Source organism: Neomonachus schauinslandi, chromosome 5 (genome assembly GCF_002201575.2).
Source record: "Neomonachus schauinslandi chromosome 5, ASM220157v2, whole genome shotgun sequence".
In the NCBI taxonomy this organism is placed as follows: Eukaryota; Metazoa; Chordata; class Mammalia; order Carnivora; family Phocidae; genus Neomonachus; species Neomonachus schauinslandi.
Window position 1 is genome coordinate 86,002,645 of NC_058407.1, and position 19,176 is coordinate 86,021,820.

The following is a 19,176-nucleotide window of genomic DNA, read 5'->3' on the forward strand; positions in this document are numbered from 1 at the left end:
CCAAACTAATTATCTAAACGCAAGTATTACATCTCCATTAAAATAACTATCTTTGTATAAAATATAGCGTTAAGGTATTAACCCCCTTAAAAAAATCAACTGAATCTCATTATTAATAATACTGATGGACTCAGCAGAATCATGGGGGACCTGGGGTGTCAGGAATCCAACTGCCAGTTGTTCTATTTATCTAGCAACTCCTAAATATTAGTTTCAAAGTCTTTATCTTAGAAATTAGACCAGCTACTAATGCAGAAGGAACAGGATATTCTAACTCATGAGATAAATGCTCCTGAATAATTTTGGGGTAAATGGCAGGAAAGAGAAAGATTAGCAGTGAGCAGAGCCAAGACAATCATTCATATAATTTATCCTTGGAAAAGATTAATTCTTGAATCCTCCTTTAAGTATAAGAAGTGGTTAAGTAGAATCACAGACCTGTACCTCTGAAACAAATAATACATTATATGTTAAAAAGAAGAAGAAGAAGAAGAGGAAGAAGAAGAAGAAGAAGAAGAAGAAGAAGAAGAAAAAGAAGATGATGATAGCAGGAGGGGGAAGAATGAAGGGGCGGAAATCAGAGGGAGAGATGAACCATGAAAGACTATGGACTCTGAGAAACAAACTGAGGGTTCTAGAGGGGAGGGGGGGTGGGGTGATGGGTTAGCCTGATGATGGGTATTAAAGAGGGCACATACTGAATGGAGCATTGGGTGTTATACGCAAACAATGAATCATGGAACACTACATAAAAAACTAATGATGTAATGTATGGTGATTAACATAAAAAAAGTGGTTAAGTAGTGGCTTAATTGGTCTTTAAAAAGTTTATGTAATAAATCATCTAGAACTGTGTTGTCCTATAGAACTTTCTATGATGATGAAAATGTTCTACATTGGTATAGTCCAATATTGTAGCCATGTGACTCTTCAGCCCTTTAAATGTGGCTAGTATGACTGGGGAAAAGAATTATACTTTTATAAAAATGTAACTATTTTAAATGTAAATTTAAATAGTCACAAATGGCTAGTGGCTATGATATTAGACAGTAGGCTTAGAAATTCTAGACAAGTAAGTTTGATATAATTTTTTCCCTGATCTGGATCTTATTCCCAGAAGGGGAAAACATTTGGTCAAGCTCTGTCTTGTAACTGAGTTTGAGTCTGAATGCTGTGCTAACAGCTTCCTTCTTTTTGGGAAGAAGCAGTCTGAGATGACTCCTATCTACCCCACAGAGCTTTTGTCCTGATAACCTATGAGAAGACGCATTTCTGTGCTGTCATTTTCTATTTAAATGGAAAATGGGCTTTTCCTGAGTTCTTAATGACTTCTTAGGAAAAGAATTTTTAAGGTTGAGAATCTGTCTTAACAATAGCAAAAACCCCTGATGGCCTAATCACTGAAGAATTCATTTCTCAAGAATGTCCTCCTGCGTCTAGATCAATAAACTCTTAAAAAGTGTGGCAAGACTAAAATGCTAAAGAATTTGACATGCCTAGGGTGAAGCTTTGAGGAATGCTGCGTTCTTTATAAACAGGTCATTTAGATAATGACAATGTAAATGCCTTCCACTCTCACTCTAGGAACATCTGAAAGTCCACGAACCTGAGATTGAAGGGTATGACTACCTATTGAAACTACTCATTGTTTAACAGGGAGCAGGGAAATTTGAAGTGACTTTTTAAGTAGGGGAATGTAAATAAGTCTCTTTATAACTGATGGGGCAAAGTATGGAGGTCTATTACTGTGAAAATTTTAGAGCAATCTGAATAAACTGTCCATGCTATATAGGTTCTCTAAAAGTAAAACTTTGGGAAAATATTACTATTGCTATATATTCAGAAGAATCAATGGTACTTTAAAAGATGCTGCTAGACAGTATAATATGTTTTCTCTCTTCAAGGGAGAAAGATGGATAAAACAAAAAATCAAAAAAGGAAAACAAATTGGGACACTAATATAGGAGTCAAACATATCTGACATTCCCTTAAAAGAAAAAGCAGAAGCATTTCTAAACTGGCTGATGCAGTCAGGATCACTGATTATAAGGCCCACTTACTGAGAAACATTATAAAAATAACCTGAACCCAGCAGAAAAAAAGGAGGGTAATCTCTATACTCACAACCTCATTTAAATTGCTGAATTTTTAGAGCCCCCATTTTGAGAAATATATATACCTCTGATATGTTTGAAGAAAACTTTGAAAGCCTCAGGTAATGTCTTTCTAAACAATTTACTTATTTAATTTATTCACAGTGAGTTTCACCCCTTTTTACCAAGGGTCTTTTAAGCTTTTTTTTTTTTTTTTAATTAAAATCCTTTTGGCTACAGGATGAACTTTACAGATCTGATTTTTACTTCAGTAGCTTAAACCATTTTCCTTATTTAATGACTCATTTTTTTTTCATAATTTATGAGCCAAGGTGACATTTTAGTGCTCTATAAAAAAGCAAAGTTACATATCAATATCCACTATACTAAGAGGATTTAGGAACTCATTCTTTAACCACTGTTCCTTTAGCTTCAAGGAATAGATTATTTTTATTTATTTATTTATTTATTTATTTATTTATTTATTTATTTATTTGACAGAGAGAGACACAGGGAGAGAGGGAATACAAGCAGGGGGAATAGGAGAGGGAGAAGCAGGCTTCCTGCGGAGCAGGGAGCCCGATGCAGGGCTCGATCCCAGGACCCTGGGATCATGACCTGAGCCGAAGGCAGACGCTTAACGACTGAGCCATCCAGGCGCCCCCAAGGAATAGATTATTATCTGATGCTACTACCATCTTTATTCCTGGGATTCATAGGCAACCGGAAATATTAAAAGAACTCAAAATTCACTTTGTAAAAATGTATTATTGTGGATATGATGTTTGATATGGTTATATTTTTCTCTTCTTTGCATGTATTTTAACGATGCCATTCTTAAATTTTTAAAAAAGATTTTATGCATTTATTTGAGAGAGAGCAAGAGAGAGAAGGAGTGTGGGGGAGGGGTAGAGGGACAGGGAGAGGGAGAAGGAGAAGGAGACTCCCCGCTGAGCAGGGAGCCCCAGGTGGGGCACTGGGCTCTCCTGGGCTCAGCCCAGGACCCTGAGCTTAAGACAGATTGCTTAACCGACTGAGCCACCCAGGTGCCCCACCATTTTAAAGGGACAAACATTCCAAGAGTGAAAATCTGATATCTCTGTTGGTAAAAAAGGTGTTCGTTTTGTCTGTGGGTAAATCTGCTTAAAAATATATTTGAGCTTTAAATCAAAGTTAAAATATCTCCTAGACATAAGGACCTGGGTTTTATTAATAGCAATTGTATTCTGAGTTACAACTGGCACTGAGTAGCAGATTTCCTACCATTAATTTAAAGATTTATCAGCTTATGTTTTAACTACATAATGAACTCTTAGGTCAATCTTAAAAATGATTTTGGCATTTATGCTCAACTTTATTTCCTTCCTGGGCTTTGAAAATAATTAAATAATTCTACTTTGTAAGCACTAACTTCCTGCCTTACACACTGAGCTCCATAAATCTTTGCTGAATGAACATTCTGAAAAAATTAATAAAAATGAGATAGAAACAAAAGCTACAGTCATTGGGCTACAAAAATATTTGCTTTTGTAAATACAAAATAGAACTGTATAAATATTATGCATTTAGGAGAGGTGGGGAAATTGTTTTCATTTTCCCATCTTGTTAGATAGGAAAATATAAGAACAACTCCATTAATTTTGGAGGAAGTCAAATAGATTTAGGAAAAAAGGAAAGAAAACTCCTTAATACAGTGTACCCATCCCAGCTTTGTGATTTTGGGCAAGGGATTAAACCTGACTTATGGGAACACATCTAACTGGCCCACATGCTACAGAGGGTATATATAAGCACCCAGGTGGGATATTGTATATGACATTGCTCTGGACTGTAAAGTGTTACTTAAGCTGTAGGATGAACAGGTACTGGACAGGTGCACGGTGTAGAGAATGGGATTGCTTTTAAAGTAGTATTGAGAAACAGTGACCTGCTGGCTGGAGAAAAGGGGCTCTAGAGTAGGAAGTGTTTCACAGGTTGGGGTGGTGGTGGTAGAGGAGTGAGGGTTTGAATGACAAAACAGAGACCTTATTTTGTAGCAAAAAGTTTGTAAAATTTTTGGAGTTAGCCGAAAGACATAACGTGGCAGGTGCTTTTAATTTGCCAAGATTTTGTGATTAAATGGTAATGAGGAGCTTATTTGTACAATTAAGGGTGTTATGATTGCCTCTATTATCCTGACTAAACACCATGCAGATATTGTGTATTCAGCTAAAATAACCTCTTCAGATAGTTCTACAGAATCTCACAATTTTCCTGTTTTCAGTAAAACTGTTCTTAACGTACTTTAAATTCGAGTTTCATGGTATTTTAAACTTTAATTGTGGTGGGTTTGGGCAGATAAAATATTAGGAGAACATACTGTAATTACAGGACGCTGTCGGACTTAATTCTTCCGTTTTCATAAATTTGTATAATTTCCACGCTTAGAGTGGCGGAACAACAGAACTGTCATACCTTGGATCCTTCTAGGTAGGCTGCCATTGGTTTTTCTTTTCATCCTCTAGGCAACCAGACCATCCAAGACTGGTGTCAGGTTCTCCCAGCCATAGCTGGAGGAGAAGACTGGGTCTCACTTTTTTCTTTTCCCTTGAGGGCTTAAACCACCACTTTGAATTCTAGGTCTAAGCCAATAGCTAAAGTAAAGGTCCTGACCCTTCTCAAAGCCCAGGGAGCTCTTCCCCAAGGATGATGAGTTCAATAAATGTTACACCAATGATGTTAAAGGTCAACAATATTTTGAACCATTTCTGCTTTTAGTTTTTTGGTCAGGGAACTGAAGGATAAGATGACAATTCAAATTTTGGACACGTTCGGGTTGTACTGAAGGCAAAATGTCCAAGTGCAGATTTCTACAAGCAACTAGAAACACATAACTGGAAAGGCAGAGTGAGGACTTTTAGATACCTTTTGTGCCCTTCTCCACATCCTATTAGCCCATCTTTTATTTCCGCTCTTGCTGAGCCAACAATCACTTTGTGCATGGGAACCCACTAGGTGCTCATGTATGCATAACCTCGATATGCTGGAGATTTAGTCTTGAGGCAGCCCTTGGCCAAAGGAGGATGGGAGTACAAATGTACTCCCAGTACAAATGCTCCACCTCCCGTTGTTCAGTTGGGCAAGTCTGCAGTGCTTCTTTCGTCAACAAATATCAGTCAGATGAAGCCCAAGTTGCCTCTGGCAGTTGATAATATATTCCCTCCTTCCCTGCTCACTTTCTTTACTCCTGTACCTTGGTATCACTTCCCAAAGTAAACGTCCCAAGAACAAGCCCGTATCCAGGACACCCACACCACAGATTCTGTTTCCTGGGAGAAATCCAGGGGCTAGAGATGAATAACTAAGAGACAACTAGTAAAATGATGTGTAGATGAATGCTTAGATGAGAGAACACCAAAAACCAGAGAACTTCTGGGACGCCTGGGTGGCTCAGTCAGTTAAGTGTCTGACTCTTAATCTCAGTTCAGGTCTTGATCTCAGGGTCATGAGTTCAAGCCCTGCACTGGGTGTGGAGCCCGCTTGAAAAACAAGAACAAAACTCAAACCAGAGAACTACCCCAGTTAAGGTTAAGATGAGTGAAAACAGCAAAAAGGGATAGATTAATTACTAGTAAGAAATAGGAAAACCATGATAATAATGTGTAGGCAGTGGATAGGCCAAGAGATCAGAGTTAACACATACAGAATTTTCAATTCTAATCTACCCACTGTCTATTTATATATGACATTATGATGTCATACACTGCTTAAGAATTTTCTGGGTACTATCCCCCTCTCCTCACGACTTCTGTGATCAAATATGCAGAGGAAGGGAGAGACAGAAAAAGAAGAAAGGAACAAGGAGGTATAAGGGAGAGAGAGAAAGGATCGCTCTTAATAGCAAGGCATAAGAAAATACAGATATTCTGTATCATGTAACTAGCAGCGTTAATGTTAAATAACATACTTTAATTTTTCCAGTTTCCTTAGTTTGCTTTTGCCAAAAGCCTATTCTATATCCCCTAGAAACATTATCTCTCAATCATCCCTAAAAATAGAAGCTCCAAGACCCCTTGAAATATTAGAGAAGGGCGCCTGGGTGGCTCAGTTGGTTAAGCGACTGCCTTCGGCTCAGGTCATGATCCTGGAGTCCCGGGATCGAGTCCCGCATCGGGCTCCCTGCTCGGCGGGGAGCCTGCTTCTCCCTCTGACCCTCCCCCCTCTCATGTGCTCTCTCTCTCTCATTCTCTCTGTCTCAAATAAATAAATAAAATCTTAAAAAAAAAAAAAAAAGAAATATTAGAGAAAATGGGATCTTGCTTAATAGCTCCACAGAATGAAGTTGCTGAATTGACAGGAACAATAAAAGCCATCAAGAATCTTTTCAATCATCTTGTTAGCGTTTTTTCCCTTATAGGAAAGCTGTCCTTCATGAACACAAAGAACAAAATGCAAAAAAGTATTCTTGGATTTTTACCTTGAATGGTTTCAGTACCAATTACATACATTCCGTTAATTGTTCCTTTTTACATTTCTCTTGGCCTAAGTACGTTTAAAAGTGGTCAGCCTGTGTCTACATAGAGTTTTCTTTCATTACAATTCCTTGAAAGGATATCTCAATGCTACTACAAAACTTGCAAATTAGGAAGTTTAGCTTACTCTTCAAGATGTTTTAAAAGTTAATATTAAACCAAAATGAGTTTATCTTCCCCACAAGCATTTGAGGATACTTAAAAAAAAAATGTACTGATACATTACATACAAATAAGACAAAGATATAGCTATTGATTCTTGCAAATCTTAAACATTTTTGTACACCAAAGAACACCAGAGGTATGCGTGGGCTGTATTTTTCTTTTATTGTACTATGGCAAACTGGTTTGTCAGGAGAAATTTCCAGTTTTTCTTTGAGAATTTGAGGATAATGAGATCCTTTAGGTATGTGATGTTAAAGAATATACTCTTTGATGCTATATTTGGAAACTTGACTTAAGTGTGTTCTAGCAGCGGGGTGACAGCTCTAGCCTGGGTGGAGGTAAATCAGTTTCATTAATTATTGGAACAGAGGCATATTCTTTTCACAAAGAACTTTTGAATACATGGGGAAGAGGCAATCCCCAACACAAATGTGGCTGATTCCTTTCCTGTTCTCAAGTAAATGTTTCTGGTACAAGTAATTATGATGAATCCTGAAGGGAGAGGGGTAAAGGCAGAATGCCACAATTTTAAGGGCAATTTGTAAAAGCACATTCAATGTTACAATTTTATATTTGAAAGATGAAAAAAATACTTGCTGCAGTACCAGTGCAAGTAAAGCTCGGATCTGTAGAAGTCAAATTCCATTTTCTGTAGCAAGTATTCTTAAAGGAGGAGGAGTGCTACAATAAAATCAGGGGGTGAGGAGCCGTGGTGCTGGAGAGGGTTTGTTACATGTTCAGTTTGCCCACAAGGGGGCAGCTCTTTGATCCTCATGTCCATTCCTACCTACCTCCTCATTGCCTAATCTCTCAGTTCCTAGCATCTCATTTGTTATCCCTGCCTACATGGCAAGCTGGCAGGAAGGTTTTAGGAAGAAGAGAAAGAGAACATCATCTAAATTTTATCGCAGCTCCTTTTTACTCACTAGTAGGGAGAGTTAGAAAAAGCATGTGAGGAAGAAAGGAACAAAGGGAGGGGGGAGCTAAAATAGGGGTGAGGAAAATGGATAAAGGAATGGAAACATTCTCATTTCCCCATTCCTATTCATCTTCCCTTCATGACTGACCAGAAAGTTAGGTACTCCCTTATTTTCTAAATAGAACCTGGATGAGGTACATGAAGTATAACCAGTTAGGATTACTGTATGTTCCTAGGCTATCTTAAAATTCACAATGACAAATAAACCTAGGCTGGTCTTAATAAATGTAGACTGTGAACAGTCTACTAACTGGGCTGTATAAGCATAAGCAGACGATAATAGTATACTTCAAAATGAAACAAAAAGTAGAAGAAAATTCTACCATATAATTAGTATAGCTTTTGTTATTGTTAAAAACACTTCAGTACAGGACTCATCTTCAAAACGGTGGTTAATCAGAAGCCAAATTATATTGCTCAAGCTACAGGGACCAGGAGTCAAGATTTTTGGATTGACTGTGTAACATGTAGATCTTCAGAATTTCAGAGAAGGCATTTTAATTTTTTATTTGTTATAAGCATCCTGGTAATACCAGAAATGAATTTACCTCTGAAGCAACTCAGAGACTAGCAATTCAGAGACTATACTTGGCTCTATTTTTCATGAACAATTATAGGAATTAAGAGAATTTCCATCAATAAAAACTTTCTTTTGACTTTCTCACAAGGGGCAGGAGAAAGACTACATTTTGTTGCTGGCCTTAGGTTATTCTAATGATTTATTTGAGCTAGGAGAATTAAGCGTTGAAAGTGGGTATTAATTAGTATATGTTCATTTGGTATGATATGTAGTATAAAATGTGACTGGAGCCTTTTCCTCTGACTTTCAGATTTTAAAATCTACTTTTCAATTTGTAGCTATATAAAAACTGCTGAATCAGTTTATAAACCAGGCAACCAATAATGCTAATAAAAACAACAGACTTGTTAATCTAAAATAGGTTACTGGCAGTAACAAGATTAGAAGCTGGAAATGGTTTTTTTTTTTTTTTTTAAGGTGGAAATGTTTGAATGAATGAAAAAAATTTCATTAAAATTCAAAATTAAGAATTTTTTATATAACTTAATAACCTTACTACTGATATAAAATAAAGAACAGTTCAAAAGTAAATATTTCATTTACATTAAATGTCATTATTTAAAACCATAAAAAAATTTTCATTTATTTAAAGAGAGATTTTCTTTAGGAAACCTTAAGGATACATATATTTAGGCATATCTGAGTTTCTGGGCAAAGCCACCACCTTGTTTCTATATATTGTCTAATTACAGTCTAAAAATGGCCCATTTTTCCCCATCAGAAATAGTCTTATTTTGATTATGCAAATAAGCATTCAAACAATAACTGTAATTCTTTTCATTACCACAAAATCTCTGCTGACGTGTAGAGGGAGTAGAGAGGATCAATGAAAAATTGACATTTTTGGAAGCCACCTATAGGACCATTAACATGGCCCTTTCCAACAGCAGAGGCTCAGCAGAGCGTGCTTAGAGAGGACCAAGGGGAACAGAAATTTTAGTCGGATCTGGGTCTCTTGGGCAAAGGGAAGAAACAGAGATCAACCTGGGAAAAGGAGTTGAGGAAAAGCATCTTAGTAGCAAATGGTGGTATCTTCAATATATTTACCTGAACTTTCCAGGTTTTTTGTTTTTTTTTTTTTTGAAGTTTATTTATTCAAGTGACCTCTATGCCCAACTTGGGGTTTGAACTCACAACTGGGAGATCAAGAGTCACATGCACTGACTGAGCCAGCCAGGAGCCCCCTGTGATTTTCTAAAGGTCTGTGTCTCTGTAATTCCAGTTTTGATTTATTGAGGTAAGTAACAAATTACAGTGAACCACTAGGTTTATTTCCAGAGATACTATATAACTTCAGATTCGCATTTATATCCTTGTTTTTTAAACCTAATTTTTGTAGTATCCCATTATTTTTCAGAACTATCTCTAGCTTTATAGGCAAAGGAGCTTTATGAAAGTTATTTACCATCTATCTTAGAGGCTTTCTGGCAATGTCACATTTTGAGGGAAGACTTATGTTTACCATTTCATTGGCTAACCTGTCTTTATTATATTGCTTTCAAAGTGCACAATGTAACACCGTGGTTAAATTTCAATAGTACCAGTCTCGAGTGGAGACTGGAATTTGGAGTCATGAAATGCTGATTTCTAAAGCATTCCCCATAGGCAAAATCATGATGAAAACATGTTGTGGGAAAATAAACAAACTACATATTAAGAAAAGTATATTTCTTTTAAAAATTAAAAAAAGGACTGAACATCTTTTAAAGGGTTATCCTAATGCAAAATCCCTCTTTAAATGTAACTAAATTAAAGCAGTACATTATTGTTTTATTTGAAGCAGGCAACTATAAATATGTAAACATCTGTCCTACATCCTTTTCCATAGTAACCTCTTTCATTTGGTAAAATGTTCAAGTTTGAACATTTTGAAACAAACTAAAGTTATGGCTTAATTTATATAGATAAAAAAATGCATTCACTGGAAGAAATTCTGTCTAAGAACATGTCAAAAATTCTCATCAAATTAAAATTAAATATTAAGAGAGAGTTTCATAAAAACTAAAATATGGAAGCGTCAGTCCCTATTCATGAACTGCCATTCACCCTAACCACGCACACCCATTGCTACCACTGAGGTAATTCGAGGAACAGCGGGCCACTGTAAAACTGACTCTACACAGCTTAGCAAAGACCAAACACCAGGATGAGATGGCAAACAAGGACCCAAGCTACACAATTAAAAATGACCATCACACTTTTCACCCACAGTTAAACTTCTCTTTGGGAAGTTCCCTCTTGGTCTTCCAACAAGGCATTCATGGCTTGGTACCTATTTCTTTAATTAGGTCAGCTCCAAGCAGAGAGAAGCCTTAATGAGTATAAGTGTTCTTGGGATAAGAAAAGGGAAGTCTAGAGAATTCAGGCTCAATTTTCTGGTGACCCAGTACCTGTATCGCCCCTAACACTCACAACTGTCCTTTCTACTTGTTTTTTTTGTTTTGTTTTATATTTCTGAATTCCCCCTGTTAAGAATCTTATTCTGTCACTTGAAAAAGTCATGCTATTAGCTCTAAATGAATGAAATATCGGAGTAGCCTGGAAAACTGTACTACATTTCAAAGGTTCTATTAGGTATTATAAGCAAAAAAATTCTACAAATCCCACCTGGTGATCCAAATATATGGTGTTCCTTTGAAGATGATGTGAAAGAATTTCATTCTAGTAGGCATCAATCAAGAAACAAAGGGGATAGAAAGAGGGTATAGAATTCATGAAAAGGTCAATTTTGAAATAAGAAAAACAGGTAGTTTACCCCAACCTACTATGTCACAGTACACAACTTTCATAGGCATGCTCCCCTGTAAACTGTACCGATGACATATTAAATTATAAAATTACACTTAGTTTTATAAGAAATTAAGTAGACATGCACAGAAACTAAGATATTAAGCAGAAAAATCCTTCAAATGGCTTTAGCAGACTCAGTGTTACACGTTTTACATGTTAATACTTTTCTGCGACATAGTACTACTTCTTTAGATGTTTCTCATATAACCAGAGGCTATTAAACCCTTTGAGAAATGTTTACATGTGTTCATTCTTTTAATCAAGAACAAAAGAAATATCTTAAACTTAATCTCTGACATTTAAAAGGCAGTATTATTACAAGTATAATCAATTTTCAACTTACTACTTTCCAGGAAATTATAGGATTTTTCAATATGCTTTATCAGATGTGGAAGCTACAGTATACGGCGAATGATAACCCTGTTTTGCAGTCTGTATGTGTTTCCTATCTCACGACCAAAAGTTGGTTGGTGGGTGAGCGGGTTGGAAGGCTAGGAAGAAATTCATCCTACCCCATCTCCCTTTAATGACGTATAAGTGAAATCTCAAAGGGTCAACAGGAGATCATAATGTCGCTGCAATGATTGCATGGGCTCATGCTCGACACCAATAACACTGATCAAACTGATTAATGAGTGGCTCAAAGTGAGTGGTAATGGGAGACGACACATACAAAACTCTTCATAGCTGACCTTCGGGCTGTGGGCCTCAAGTTTCAGCTGCATGAGCTGTGCTAGCGTATGGTCCCGGACACTGTTCAGTTCGGCCTGCTGCCGTCTCAGCTTTATTAGCAGCAGCGTAAGCTCCTCTGGCTGAAGGAGTACAATTTAAGAATCCAAACAGTGGAAAACAGATTAATTGTTGTCTTAAGTGACAGATATTAAACCAAGATTTCTTGGCAAGTTTCCTCTTATGGTTGACATCAAACATAGTGCCGAGGCACTATGAAGAGAGGTCCTACATAAATGCATAGATATCTAGAGAAACAGAAGGAACAGTGTTACTCAGAAGATACAGCGAAACAACAGTGTATTAAGGCATTTTCTCAGAACTCAAGAGAGAATATTTAAATGTTAAGTATAAAAAACCACAATGCCAGAAAACCATTATAAAGGTTTGTATGTAAGAGCTATTATTAAAAGATATTTTAAAATGACGCCTAAGACTTTTACAGCAACAGAACAATACCTGCACGTCCAACACTCTACTTTAGAGAACAGTAGGCAAATAAAAAGAATTAAAATTCATGTAAAACTTGGATGATATCTTCATATCATTAAACTCAGTACCCAGAATCTATTAATTGCTTCCCAGTTAGATTTTTAAATGTCTCTGTCAGTGTGTTCACAGGATATTTTAAATGACCAAAAGATCAGTTTTTATTTTTTAAGGAAAAAAAAAAAAGACAGCATTTAATACAAACAGAAACGTTCCTTGAGTATATAAACCCTCCTCCCACACTCTGGGGAAAGCAGAGAACCTTTTGATTTTTGATTGGTTACTATGATCCCTAAGGGAGATAAATTTTCAAAGGGAGAGATAACATTCCTTAACAGGCCAATCTGATATATTTTTCTTTGTTACAAATGCAATAAAGTATGGTCGCTGGCAGTCTTACAGGTCATAAAATATTATTTGGTGTTTCTCTGAACTTTCTTATGATTAAAAACTGCAGATGGGCCAGAGGGAGCCTCTCATCACCTAAGGGCTACGGTGTGCTCTTAAAACTTCCAGGCCAAAAAGCGTTCCTGAGATTGATTGGTCTTGCCCACACCACAGTGCTAATGCTAGCTCTCTTCTGTTCTGTTCATTTGCTGTTGCTCTTTATTTTCTATACGATGCTTCTATACAAAGTGTTTCTATACAACGCTTTTGAGGGACAGAAATAATTTTTAACTGTTATCTGAAATTATATTAAAAAATATTGCCTTCAGGTGAGAAGAATATCAGAAGTAAACTATAGTTACTATGGGATTCTTCAGAAAGAGCTATCTACATGGATGAGACAACAGTCTTTTATATTAAAGAGTCAAAGAACGTGTATGTGTGGGACTTGAAGAAATTTCACAACAGGAAAAGAATAGCTGTTTTTGCTCTAATGCAAACCACATCTGGTGACCTCATGACTATGGGACAGTCTGTCTTATGACCACCATATCAAGCTCTTGAGGTCTTGCCAAGGAGAAGGCAGGGTGGTGTAAGGCATGTAGATATTCTAAGACCCAGAGTGATATTTGAAAGAAATACCAAAAGAAGGAATCTTGAGACTCTGGTTTATTATTTGCTGAGTTAAAAAGATAAAGAGTTTTTCAAAAGGACAAAAGGTTCCAGTAAGTTTCCGATAATAGGCAAAATAAAAAACAGGCACATTTTTGACCTGCACAAAAGGAGGTGATAAGTAAATTTTATCCTAAATATCCACTAGAGGGAGCAAGGCAGAAGATAAAAATTCATAATATGATACTTAGCATTATCTTAATGCTATAATGCTCTGTCTGTTTGTCAGATCAACAACCTCATATTTAAAAATTGCAACATTTAAAAGTTTTGTTTTAATCAAGCAATATTTATAACCTTTAATAAATAAGCTGCCAGTAGTTTAAAGCCAGAATATCTTCCTTATATCTAAGCATGTAAAGGATGAAAGAGGAAATAAAACAATGTCTGCAAAACACATACAACATGAATTTGTTTTGATTCCTTCAGGAGAGGAATTTTAAAAGATGAACAACTGTATAGATCCTCAAATAACATCTTCACTAGAACTGAGACTACCTACTGATATTAAAGCACAGATAAAAGAATGCCATTAAAATTAAACGAAGTAATGAAAAGTTGTCCTTTCTCTTTAATGTGAAGAATAACAGTGTCCTGGTGATAGAACTCTTTCCCAATTTGAACATAATACTGAGGATGAAATGATAATGGTTAAGTACTTCCTAACACCTCGTGTATTATTATAGTATCTCCCTGCATAAACATGTAAATCAGTTTTTTCCCTTCTTAAGTTGTTTATCTATATAAAAATTCACGGGAGAAACTTCTTAAGAGGCCCGCAGGGGGACTACACACACTATACCACCCTGCCTGGATCTGATCTGTTCCACTAATCAACTACTCCAACTTCTGTTTTAAGAACCAGGGAATTAACATCCAGTGAAGTAAAGAAACCCACCCAATTTATACAACAGACTTTGAAAATATAATCCTGTATTTAGGCATTCAGACATCTAGGGAGACGTATCCAGCTTGACAATGAAATGGTGACATGATCCCAAATTCTTCTGATGAGCATCTCTTTCAAAGAAGTAGCAATGGTTTTTCTTTGGGAGGACTCCCTCTAGAAATTCAAACTTAGAAGCTCTGTCAGAGACGTGCTATCGTGTGTAGCACATACATAAAACATGACATGGTGAATACAAATACTGGACTCACCGTTTTGCCTTGGAGGCTCTGGGGACTGATAGACTGTAGAGTCAGGCCAGCTGGCATTGACCTCCTGTCAGGCACATAGACATGCTAGGAAAAGGAAGGTACAATACAAATTCTGTGGTCAATGTCAGTGATGAGAAATCTGAAGTTTCCATTACAAAATATCACTTAAAATTTGCTACTACTGCTTAAGAAAGTAGATATTAAAAGTTAGTTGCAAAGTGGTATCTGAAACTGCATCAATGAACTTTTCATACAGTTACATTAACACCTACTGGTTTACAGGCATACCTAGGAGATAACTGTGGGTTCGGTCCCTGACTAGTATAATTAAGTGAATATTGCAATAAAGCAAGCCAAATGAAATTTTTGGTTTCCCAGTGCATGTGAAAGTTATATTTAAACTATGCTGTTATTAAGTGGGCAATAGCATTATGTCAAAAAAAGTATATACCTTAATTAAAAGATACTTTACTGTAAAAAATGCTAACCATCATCTGAGCTTTCAATGAATCATAATCACTGATCACAGGTCACCATAACAAACAGTAATAAAATGGTTTGAAATATTGTGAGAATTACCAAAATGTGACACAGACACGAAGTGAGCAAATGCTGTGGGAAAATGGCACTGACAGACTTGCTTGATACAGGGTTGGTGCAAACCTTCAATTTGCAAAAAAAAAAAAATGCAGTATCTGCAAAGTGCAATAGAACAAGGTATGCCTGTGTTTATGCTTTAAATGAATTTTTTACCCATCTCTGATTCTGTAATATCAAACACTGGTCATGTGGAAAATACTGATTCAGTGAGTTATGCAGATGTTGCCACATATCAGTATACAATATCAGTAACACACATTTGTTAATACCACCACTGATCTTGAAGCACTGGAACGCTGTCAAACTCACAGTGACAGATACAAGATTTCCAAAATTCTAGTATTTGCTTGAAAGCTCAAATTTGTCATCAGTGACAAATACTGTTAGTTGTTTCCTGGAAGTGACAGGATAACATTTCACTTTGAGAAGTGTCTGTCAAATACCAAGTCTGAACAACTATAGTTTGTCTGTCATTCTTTCTTTCAAGTAAAAATGGTGTTTCAAGAAAAAAGGAGCTAGTTGCAACTCAATCACACAAATCTCTTTCTGTGAGTCAACCCTAATATTACTTAGTACTTTGGTATGCAAGAGAAATGCCTTAAGCATATTTCCCATTTCATCACAAAGAATATTAAAATGATATATAATGAAAGGTCAAGATGGAATAAAATTATCTTTTACTGCTTCATCAAAGGGTTTTTTAAGTGAAACTGCTACTTTATTTCTACTGCAAGTATGTGGCAGTGAAGCCTACGATGACCACCACTTAGTTTGGAGCCACTTGCTTGATTTATGCTAAGGTGCCAATACCCACCATTGCTTTTGCGATATTAGAAAATGGTAACACAATGAATAATGCCTTACTGCCATTATAAAAATAGTTTTGAGCTTATTTATAGACTCCCTGAAAGGGCCACAGGAACCCTCAGGGAATCCATGGACATACTTCGGGAACCACGGATCACACCCAGGAAAATGACAGGATAGTTTGAAAAAAAATTTTTTGGCAATGTTTAAGAAGTTTTTGGAAAGAGGAACAGTAGACATTAGTTGACTGGGAACTAGAAAGAGAGCACACACTCATTTTATATTTGTTGTTGAAATAGATGATAAATTTTGAGCAAGACTATGAAAAATACTAATACCAGGAGAACACTTTTCAACCACACACTAATAAATTGTATTACAGCAGATCTGTCTTAAATATTGTTACTATTTATTTTGTTTGTTTGTTTGAGACAGAGCGCACATGCACAGGAGGAGGGAACAGAGGAAGAGGGACAAAGAGACTCCATGCTGAGTGCGGAGCCCCATACAGGGCTGGATCTCCTGACCTTGAGATCATGACCTGAGCCGAAATCAAGAGTTGGGTGTTTAACCGATGGAGCCACTGAGGTGCCCTATTATTACGAATTTTTTTTTTAAATCAAACTTGATTTAGCCTTTGGGTATACAAAGTGTTAAAACATCGAACTTTGTTACCATGGAGTTCAAAGTGAGCTTTTTTTTTTTTTTTTTGGTGAGGAAAAATAAAATTTCCCAAAAAAAAAAAAAAAAAAAAAAAATCCTGATTGACTTATTCATTTCTAACTAATGCTTATTTATGGAAAAGTCAAACATAAACTTTATGCAATGTTATAACTGAAGGATTCAGTCTGTCACAAGGATAAGAAAAGGTACATTTTAACATGGTATAAAGCAAAAAAATTCTTTAGAATTAAAAAGAAAATGACAGAAAAATTCTTTTTCTTTAAATGATTTTTTTTTTAAGATTTTATTTTTATTTATTTGACAGAGAGAGACACAGCAAGAGAAGGAACACAAGCAGCAGGGGTGGGAGACGGAGAAGCAGGCTTCCCACGGAGCAGGGAGCCTGATGCGGGGCCCGATCCCAGGACCCGGCAGACGCTTAACGACTGAGCCACCCAGTAGCCCCAAAAAATTCTTTTTCATTTTAGGATAGACATTAAAGAAATGGCTGCATGTAGGTTGACTGATCAAAATGACCGCTTTAGTATTATAAAAAGCTAACTAACCCAAAGCACTCTGAATTCACTCCAAATAATTTACTAAGCAATGCTTAAACCAACTGCATGTACAAATGAGAACATGATCTCTATGTATATCTTAATTTTAAAAAAAGTATATATACCAGTAAGCATTATTATTCTAATATTAAATTGGGCATCTAAGGAGGTATTTCAATAAGCCAAATATGCAGCTGATTAGAAGATGAGGTTAGCACTTATCTTAGCAAAGAGCAGGATGAGCCTGATATATGAATACAGGTATGCTGGAAAGGGGCAGGTGTAGAATTTTCAAGTGTGTGAAGAACCAATAAATATGCCAGTGGTCTTAACCTACATGGAAAGCTGACGAGATATGCTATCCAGCACAAAAGAATGCATAAAGCATCTGCTACTTCTTTGCTCTTGAGGGACGATGCATTACAAGCTTAGGTTTTTATACGTGAGATTCTGATACTGCAGATTATTTTTGCTTAATTTTTAAAACAAAAGAGCTGCCTTCCTTACCTGCTCCCTATTTTCTTATCTTTCACATTTAAAAGAAGGAACAGTGTGGCCAGAAACAAAACACAGCCTCCACAAAGTAGTAGTTAGCACAAGCTGAGCAGACATCTTACCTTAGGGTGGTGGGCCCTGTGCCTGTGGTCTACCGTCACATCTGCTCTCTGAATTGGGGAAGATACTTCTGATCTGTATGTACGTTGAGGGGAGTATCCCTGATAAGCAGCTATTGACCCATGGGAAGGTGATGTGGGAATAGAGTGCATTGTCTGATCAGAGATATTAACCATGGTTTTAGGACTGGTCAAAGTACCATGACGAGGGAGGGTGCTCTGCTTATTATAAAACTGGCGCTGCTGCCACTCGTAAAGCTGCCACATCGTGTCATCTCTCATTGATCTCCGTTTCTCTTCTGCTCCAGGTCCCACTGTTTTGTCATGAGTGGAAGGGGTGACGCTGCAGATACTCTCAGGCCTGGTCTTGCTGTTTCTTGGGAGTGTTCTATAACCCTCTGGATAGCGCGCCATAACCTGGGCTCTGTGGCTTGGCATATTTCTTGGTAATGTTTGGTAAGAAATTACTCTAAAATTGAAAAAAAATAATTGAAATGTAAAAATGAAGAAGAGAGTTGTTTTCCAGATTCTAAATGAGAGTACATCCCCCCCCCACCTTCTGGTAAGTAAAATATATATCGGGACTTACTTTTAAAAGGTTGATCAAAATATTACATGGGATATCAAATATTAATGAACAGATTTTAACCTTTTTATGAAATTCAGTTTGATGAATTTACTACATTAAGTAAAAAAAAAAAAAAACTTTGTTACTTACATAAAAGACTATTAATTCCACACAACGTACAGTTTGGTTAAAAAAGGGAAAATACTTATTAGTAAGAATGTCCAAGGTCTAATCTCAAGTCTGTCTCCATATCTTGTTTTCATATCAACAGACTCCTAGAATCTTTTCACACATCTCACCAGAACAGGTGAGTGGGATCACTGTGTAGGAATGGAGTACGGAAGGGTGTGGGCTGAGCCTACACAGCCAGAGGACAGGAAATGAACTACCGCAGGTGTGTGTGATTCCTCCATTGCAACGCTTCCTTCAGAAAGCATGACTGTTTCTGGGAAGACGTACATCAGTACATTTGTGGTTGGAAGGGAAAATTCCCCTTGATAACTTTTCTTTTTTTTTTTTTTTTAAAGATTTTATTTATTTATTTGACAGAGACACAGCGAGAGAGAGAGCACAAGCAGGGGGAGTGGGAGAGGGAGAAGCAGGCCTCCCGCGGAGCAGGGAGCCCGATGCGGGGCTCCATCCCAGGACCCTGGCTGGGATCATGACCTGAGCTGAAGGCAGACGCTTAACGACTGAGCCACCCAGGCGCCCCTTGATAACTTTTCTTAATTCGAAAAATAAAAATGACTTGAAGCTAAAGCTCAAAACTGAACGTAGAGACAAAAATACTCAAACATAGGGCGCCTGGGTGGCT

At 36.8% G+C, this 19,176-nt stretch overlaps 1 protein-coding gene across 3 annotated transcripts in view; it reads right to left on the minus strand.

Moving 5' to 3' along the window:
* The window catches only part of PLEKHA5 (pleckstrin homology domain containing A5), a 243,214-nt gene that overhangs the window by 56,738 nt on the left and 167,300 nt on the right, over positions 1 to 19,176 (minus strand). For 2 of the 3 annotated variants that reach the window (XM_044915450.1, XM_044915449.1), the window contains exons 12-15: positions 17,798 to 18,263; positions 14,554 to 14,637; positions 11,811 to 11,930; positions 10,936 to 10,989 (exon numbers count right to left, since the gene is read on the minus strand). In XM_044915450.1, the coding sequence (XP_044771385.1) occupies positions 10,936 to 10,989; positions 11,811 to 11,930; positions 14,554 to 14,637; positions 17,798 to 18,263 (724 nt within the window). The remainder of the gene's footprint in view (positions 1 to 10,935; positions 10,990 to 11,810; positions 11,931 to 14,553; positions 14,638 to 17,797; positions 18,264 to 19,176) is intronic. The other variant, XM_044915451.1, reaches the window with a different exon arrangement.